At 33.7% G+C, this 8,429-nt stretch overlaps 1 protein-coding gene across 1 annotated transcript; it reads right to left on the reverse strand.

Moving 5' to 3' along the window:
- Positions 1 to 65: 65 nt before the first annotated feature.
- LOC139886335 (polyadenylate-binding protein 2-like) lies at positions 66 to 4,641 on the reverse strand. Its single transcript, XM_071870099.1, has 8 exons — positions 4,036 to 4,641; positions 2,826 to 2,944; positions 2,063 to 2,719; positions 1,892 to 1,969; positions 1,577 to 1,801; positions 977 to 1,147; positions 663 to 890; positions 66 to 503 (listed from the first exon to the last, which is right to left on the reverse strand). Exons 1-8 carry the CDS (start codon positions 4,298 to 4,300, stop codon positions 258 to 260), a joined length of 1,989 nt encoding a protein of 662 aa, XP_071726200.1. The 5' UTR covers positions 4,301 to 4,641; the 3' UTR covers positions 66 to 257.
- Between the last annotated feature and the right edge of the window lie 3,788 nt (positions 4,642 to 8,429).

Genomic DNA, 8,429 nt, shown 5'->3' on the forward strand with positions numbered 1-8,429 from the left:
TTTGAATTAGTTTGAAATAAATCAAAAGCTTAATTGGTAGAAGAAAAGCATAAACAAAGAGCATAGAAACCATAAAATATACTTAAAATTTCATAGTCATAAACAACACAAACCAGCAATTCATCAAATCCAACCCAACACTATCCATCCAGCACACAAAATCAAAGTCAATATCTTAATACTACTTTTAGCAACCAAACTAGATAGCAATACTACGAGTCGCACCACAAACTTTGAAATTCCAACAAACTGCAAATTTAAGAAACAATGGCGGCATCATTATTAATAGAGAGACCAGCAAATTGGTTGCCCACACCACCTGCCTGCTGTTGCACACTTCTGAGGACCTCCATGGCTTCAGCGACCTTTGCTTTTAAAGCATCGGGGGACTCCAACAAGTGAAGAACCTCAGTCTGATCCATTTCCAACAGCATTCCTGTTACCTTTGCAGCTGCTTCAACCTCTAGCTCTTCCACTAGAGGGTACAGATTTTCTCCCAACATCTACAACAATATATTATATATCATTCATTCATTACAAGAAACAAAGATGACCAAATGTCAGATTTTTGTTAATATGTATATATATACTCAATTATAATAATTATTGTGAAATTGTGGCATATGAATGAATTTATTTTAATTAATAGAATAGATGCTAACTGTTCTCTGCTCAGTTGGAGAAGCATTTGCAAGTGCAGAAGCTAAAGCGCCAATAGGTACTATTGGTTTTGAGATTCCAGTAGTAGCATTATTGGTATCGCGTAATGCCATGCCACCACTCATGTCATATGGAACAGGAACCATGCCTCCACCTCCTCCTATTGAACCATCAGCTGCTGCAGCATTACGCCCAGCAGGAAACCGGTACATCCTCCCCCTCGGCATCATCTACTTATTATCATTACAATCAAAAATTAGACTAGTAGGTGATTAAAAATAACAGACTATTAAAGCAATATCCAATTGCGACAAACCTGCTGCTGCTGCATAAGAGGAACCGGCGGCTGGTTTTGCGGACCTGGACCAGTAGGACGTCTGCCACCAACGCGTTGTCCTTGCTGAAGCATTGGCATAAAGAAGTTGGGCATTGGCGCCCCACCAGGCCTCATCCCTGGTACAAGTTGCTGCTGATATCCAAATCCAGGCTATCCAACATACAAATATATGAGTCATTTTTGTACCGTCGGGCCACGTTGATCCAGAAACACTTTTTTGTCCATACTTGAAACATAAATAAACACATATCTATTGTATTGTACTAGTAGTGATTACAAAGCAATATTAATATAACAGCAAACATTCACATTTTTAAATGATTTAGGAGGTTCTATACATTTAAAAAAAAAAAAAAAAAAAAAAATTTGACTTCCAACCCATTCTACCGGTTCTACTTTTAGCTTAACTTACTAATTTCATCATTTTGCAACAAGACAAAATCCAATGAACCCGTTCATAAGTAATGTGGTTGTAACTTAAACATCGAGTTTCAAGGATCAAAAAGCAATACACTGCACTCTTAGATTGCTACGCAATGTAAAATCTACTTATAATAACTCTCAACTGTGTACGATTACCTGAGGAGGAATGAATGTAGGCTGTTGACCATAAAATATTTGTTGCCCTAGACCTGGACCACCAGGTGGGTACATTGGCATACGAGGTGCTACAGTTGGTGCCATAGCAATTGGACGCATATGCGAGAACTGTGCCTGCAACCTGGCCCTTCTATCTTCCTTGCGTTGTGCAAGTGCAACATAAAGGGGCTTGCTACCAACCATCTTTCCATTCATCTCAAAAAGCTATCAGACCAGAAATGATGTTAGCATTTCAGACAAAGCTCCAAAAGTATTAATTAATCAAAAGAAACATAATAAAAATATGTTACTTACTGCTCTAGAAGCTTCCTCCGCTGTTGAAAATGCAACAAAACCTGATCCCTTACTTGTTCCATTCGGATCTCGCATAACCTGTAAAAATAATGATGAGTTTCTTAATTTACCTTAACAGAGAATCCAGATATGTAATCTCTATGTTGAATACGATTTTTAGGGACCACAAACCTTGCATGAAGTAATAGTACCATATGAAGCAAACAACTCCTTCAGGCTATCATCATCAACAGTATCATCTAAATTTTTAATGTACAAGTTAAGCCCTTGTGATTTGTCAATAGCCTCCTTCACACTCTGCTCAAATCGCTGTTTTAACTCCTGTTCCCTCTCATGTTTTTTCTGCGCTTTACCAACATACCATTCTTTATTATCGAACTTCTGACCGTTAAGAGCGTCAACAGCTTTAGCGGCATCCTCAGCATTCTCAAAGTTAACAAATCCAAAACCTTTCGAATTTCCATCAGCATCCCTCATCACAACAGCACTTGTGACGCTTCCATATTCACTGAAGACCTTGTTCAACTCTTCATCAGTGGTCGTTTCCGAAAGGTTTTTGACATAAATATTAGTAAATTTTGTCTTGTCCACAGCCAAATCTCGTTCTTGTTTGCGCAAGAAGTGTCCCACAAATACTTGCTTGTCATTCAAAAGCATGCCATTGAGTTGCTCGATAGCTTTTTGTGCAGCTTCCTCACTGTCATACTGCACAAATCCGTAGCCCTTTGACTGACCCGTTCCATCAGTGGCTATCTTGCAAGAAAGGATGTTTCCGAATGTTGAGAATGTGTCATGTAGTGCCTTCTGGTCAATTGCCTTATCCAAATTCTGATTTATATAATTTTCCAACAAACAGAAGTAATTCAGTAAAAACATATTTCCTTAGTAAGTAGACAGAATGATTGAGAATACATAAAATTTATGATTTAGTAACCTTAATAAAAATATTCCCGGATCCACTTTTGCGTACGCTAGGGTCTCTATGAGAATACATGATTCTGATTCCCTTGCCATTCAGAGGAGTAAAGTTCAGTACCTCCATTGCCCTTGCCGCTGTCATCAACATAACATACATGGTCAGGGACACTGCTTTTGACTTATCAACAAAACTTCATTGTTCCAGTTCATACAACTCACAAACAAAATATTTAAACTACTTTTTGATTGAGCTGTCAGCATCATTATATAAAAGTTCAAATAATCACCACACACTATGCCTAGTTACATAGTTGCTACCTCAACTACGCGAAAGCAGAAAATATCTCATTAACTTTAGCAAAAAAGTTCTTTGTTCCAGGTCATAACCTTACATTGAGATGAACCAACAAAATGCTGAAACCACGATTCTAATTAACTCTCTGCATCGTCAAACGAGAGTTTAAATTATCACCAGATAGCCCCTAATTGCATAGTTGTTAGGTGAGAAACCAGAAAACCAAATTTCATTTATCTTCTTATCCATATATCCCTATAGTTTTGTTCAATTTACATAGAAGGTATTAACATAACCCCAAACTTCATTTTTTTACTTGCACTAAACATACTACAGTGTTCCCTGTTCTAGACCAATATTCAAGAAACCGCATACCATGTCTAGCTCCTTCTTCCTCAAACAAAAATCAAAGGTGTTGCAAAATTTCCATCAATCCAACACATCATCTTCCTCGGGAACAGTTCTAAGTTATGACTTATGACTACATGATTAATGGTTTTCTATAACAATAGAGTAAACAAGTAAACAGATAACGAGATGTGATGTCATCTCACTTTCACAAATATAGCATTTGATAACTACTTTTGATTTTGAAAAACACATTATACATCAAATTCCTAGAATTTGTGCAGTCTGTCAACAGAACGGTCCAATCCCAGTTTATAAACTAGCTCTTTTATACACTTTTGGTCACTGAAAATTATCAGAAATTTCACACAGTGAAGCACAACTTTTACAAGTTCAATGACTTAAGGTGTACAAGAATTGTACATGCCCTAAAACAAGAATCAGTATATACTTTGTCATCGACACAATATCAAGGCAAACACAAAGTAAACAAATAATTTAAGCCGAAACATGAGCAATGTAAACGATAATATGAATATAACAATAAAAATAAACACTAATAACTCAGTAAAACATAACTAACCATCTTGAGGATTGGCATAGTTGACATAACCATAACCAAGCGATCTTCGAGTTGATAAATCCCTACAAACTCGAACTGACACCACTTGCCCTAACTGATTGAACAAGTCATACAGTTGCGAATCGGTCACATTCCACTCCAGATCCCCAACATACAATGAAGTCGGCACAAATTGCGGACCAGAAACTGCACCTGCACCACCGGCAAGGGCAACGGCAGCACCACTACTCACCGCCTGCGGTTGAGATTGAACCTGAGCCGCCATCTTAAAAGCCTAACAAACAAAATTTACGTTTTTTTTTGGTTTTTTTCACTTCCCTCTCCCCTTATTGATATAAATCCAGACCTAATTTGATAAATTAACTTCAAAAATCATATAAAATTTGATGATTTGAAATGAAGCGTTGAAACCCTAGAAATTTTCGATTTTTATGTTTTTGTGTTATAGAAATTATAAAGATAAAGAGGAGGAGAGGGAAGAATGTGGACAGTAAGGATAGATTAGCCGGATTTCCGACCAGCAAACGATAAATCGCCAAGTTGATACGGCATGAAAACGGAGGAGATAGGGATATGACGGTGGTGAGTTAAAGCTGTGGATTTTTAATTAGGGCATACTCCTATATTTAGACATAGATAAATACAAATAAATAAATTAAATAAAAACTAAAATAAAGAATACCATAGAAAAAACTTTCATAATGAAAACCCAAACCACCGTCAACAATGACATGCTTTTATAAAAAGAATGAACTCCATATTAACGTCACGTCAACATTTTCTCATAAAGACTAAAAAAGACCGAGTAGTACCAACAATAACATAGTTCTTTAAAAAGACTTGACCCACTTCTTATTTTATTAATTTATAAAACTTTTGAAAATTATTTGTTTATTCATATTGAACCCACCAGTCCACCACCAACTATTTCAATATGGTGTTTGTGGTGGATGAAGCTACCAAATTCATTTCAATTCATGAACCGAGAAATATTATGAAACCTGGACCCACCTGCTCCGTCTTTGATGTTCTCAAGAAAGACTATTTTAGTTTTATACTTGAAAACGACGTATAAAGACACACCAATACTGTGACGACCCGGAAATTTTCGACCAAATTTAAACTTAAATCTTTATACGATTCTGACATGATAAGCATTGGGTCTTAAAAAAAAAAAATTGAACTGTTTCAATTAACCTCGACCAGTTTCGACGATTCACGAACAATTAATTTTAAATAGGTATGTGTGTATATATATAAATAATAATTTGAAATATAATTTGAAGTATTATATGTTGTTGTTATTATGTAAAATATAATAAAAAATAGGATATTGTAATAATTATTATTTAAAATATATCTATATATAAAAATAAAATATATTAAAAATAAATATTAAATGATTGAAATACTCGTTTGATATTTCGTTTGATATTAAATAAGTGACAAACTTTTACAAGGAATAAGACCAAAATATATAAATTATAATATTTCATTCTATGTAAATAATTATGTATTGATTTATTATATTGATATTATTATTATTAATATTAAAACAAGTATTAATAATTATTATTATTAATAATTATTATTAATTTGATATTTGTTATTATTACTAATTACTAATATTAAACAATATTATACATTTTAGTAATTAGTAACATTAAATATAATATATAAAAATAAATGATTAAACATCTGTTATACATCTCTTTCACTTGGTTATTCCTGTCTCCCTAAACATATATCCGTGAATCGAAGTATCAATCAATTTGTTATCCATCGACATCTCTATCTATCAACATTCCTATCTATCAATCACTTTATTATCTATCAATCACTTTATTATGTATGATTTACATGAATGCACTGCATTTGACAACTATACAAATATCATCCAATATTTTCTTGTTATCAGTCGATTTCTCTGCTTCTTTTGTTGAACCCACTTGCAAGTGTAGCCATCCCCTTAAGTATACATGTACACGCATGCACAAAACCACAACTAACATTCTACTTCTATTATCCAATCACCAAGATATACTTATGCACACACACCCACCATCATGTTTTACTTCTTCTTCTTCTTACTTCGTTCTTGTCAAGCACCATTCCACCGGCCACCCTATCTACCACCCTAGAACCATCATGTATATAACAACCATCGAAACCCACTTGGAATGCTAATGTTACTGTTACTCTATATATTTCTGTTTCTATTTCCAGCCCGAACAAACGGTATGTGTTTCTATTTTATTCTCCTAATCAATCAAACGAAACCCACTTGTTACTACCTTCGAATAAGAACTATATTCACCATCGAGACCCACCCTAGTTCTTTACCACCCTACCACTACCATCGAACTAATCACTTGCTACCTTCTATTGTTAGATATATTTTTTTTCAATCATTTTACACTAGTGTATTAGTGCTATGTTGATCAAGGTTATTGCAGAATGCAACTACAGTTGCATATCTCCGGTCTGTACCTCTTCTCGCCTTCTGTTATCACTTAAAAGATGACCCAACACACCACAACAACCATCGAACCATTTATGATCACCTCATTCAATTTCTTGTTACCACTACTAACGAAGAACCACCATCTTCAACGATCCAAACCACCACTACCACTGCTGCTGTACCGTTCTTTCCATCACCATTGGTATCACCTTTCTGCATTTAGTTTGTGCTTCCTATTTTCTGTGATACTGCAGCTGAATGACTGATGTTGCAGTCGTTTTTCTGTCCAAAAGGCGCCACTCAAACACCCTTTTTATTATGATATTATTCAGTCGACAAATTGATATTAACAAGAAGTATGTGGACTGTTTAATCATAATATACTCAAAGGAAGTTCACAATTTGATGATGAAAAGTTCCACCAAGGGACAAAGTAACGTGCATATAAAAAAAGAGCAACTTTTATTGTATAAAGGGGAAAACATGTAGACCCATCGAATTATTTATGTTTTAAGCAATGATGATTATGGTGATACTCGTTGCATGTGATGATAGCAATTAGATTATGTTTATAGTAACGATTTAAAATATTTATATCGGGTGATGAATAGTGGTCCGAAATCCTTTTATTTGTTGGGCCGAGATCAAAATTCCTATTGGGCTGAATCTATGTCTGTTTTCTGTTGGGCTAAGACCCATCGGTGGTTTATGTTTTAAGATGATAAAATAAGCGAAGATGATGTTTCTGTATTTGGTAGACACACAATTGATAACGATGGTGATGATTAATAAAGGTGATAAATAGGATATGAATATGATGATGATCATTAAATGCTCGAATTAATGATGATAGGAGAAAGGTATGATGAAACATGTATTATGATACGCTGATAAAGATGACGATGAAGGAACTATGTTGCTGTGTTTTCCTAATCGGGCAAGGCAAAGACAAACACAAACTTATCTAACATCTTGGACTTTTTAATTGTAATTGGGCTAACCAAAGTTGTTGGGCTACTACGGCCCATTAAGCTTTAGTGAACTTGGATTTAGATGTTGATGATGTAGTACCATGAATGATATGGATTATGATCGTATCATCATGATTGATGAGGATAAAAGGTGATGACGAACATAAAGTATGTTTATCACGATAGTTATGATGGTGATGATAAAAGATAACATGATAGGATGATGATGATAGTGATTAGATGAAAATAATGGTTATGGTGATAATGATCACAAGTATAATAATGGTAACCGTGAATGATAACGATAATATAGGTGATGTTAACAAGATAATAATGATACAAAGGTGACGATACACTAAGAAGATGATATAGGTTAGATGATGATGGTTGTTAAATGTTCCTAGTCGATCCAGTTTAGAAGAAGAAAAAGAGAAGGGGAAAACAGATAGGATCAGGTTAAATAAATTAAAATCCTAATCTTTTTCAAAAAGGAAAGTGTTATACAGAGTAGTTAGTTTGGTATATTATCGGGTTAGCGGGACGTCGCGGGTTCAAACCCGGACTTGGGCATTTTTTAAGAGCTACTCCTTTGAGGTAGTTATTACTAATACTCTTATTATTATTATTTCATTATTATTATTATTGTTATTATTATTATTATTATTATTATTATTATTATTATTATTATTATTATTATTTATCATTGATCGTTATTAAGTAATAATTATTATTACTACTATTAGAAATAAGATTTTTGGTATAATTAATATTATTATCATTATTATTATTACTATTAAAATATATAGCATTATTATGATTAATATGACTATAAAAAAATATATTTAAAATCATCAGTTTTATTAAAAGTACCATTATTATTTAAAATATTATTTTTATGAAGACTAACATTTTTATCTTATCATTATTATCTTTTCTATTAAAATTATTATTATTACTAA

Source organism: Rutidosis leptorrhynchoides, chromosome 1 (assembly GCF_046630445.1).
Source record: "Rutidosis leptorrhynchoides isolate AG116_Rl617_1_P2 chromosome 1, CSIRO_AGI_Rlap_v1, whole genome shotgun sequence".
In the NCBI taxonomy this organism is placed as follows: domain Eukaryota; kingdom Viridiplantae; phylum Streptophyta; class Magnoliopsida; order Asterales; family Asteraceae; genus Rutidosis; species Rutidosis leptorrhynchoides.

Excerpts from the sequence above, each read along its gene's own strand:
- LOC139886335 (XM_071870099.1), bottom strand. The coding sequence starts at position 4,300 with ATGGCGGCTCAGGTTCAATCTCAACCGCAGGCGGTGAGTAGTGGTGCT. Across the intron at positions 2,945-4,035 it reads CTATGCCAATCCTCAAGATG|CGGCAAGGGCAATGGAGGTA; the intron begins GTTAGTTATGTT and ends TGTTGATGACAG. Across the intron at positions 2,720-2,825 it reads CCGGGAATATTTTTATTAAG|AATTTGGATAAGGCAATTGA; the intron begins GTTACTAAATCA and ends TATATAAATCAG.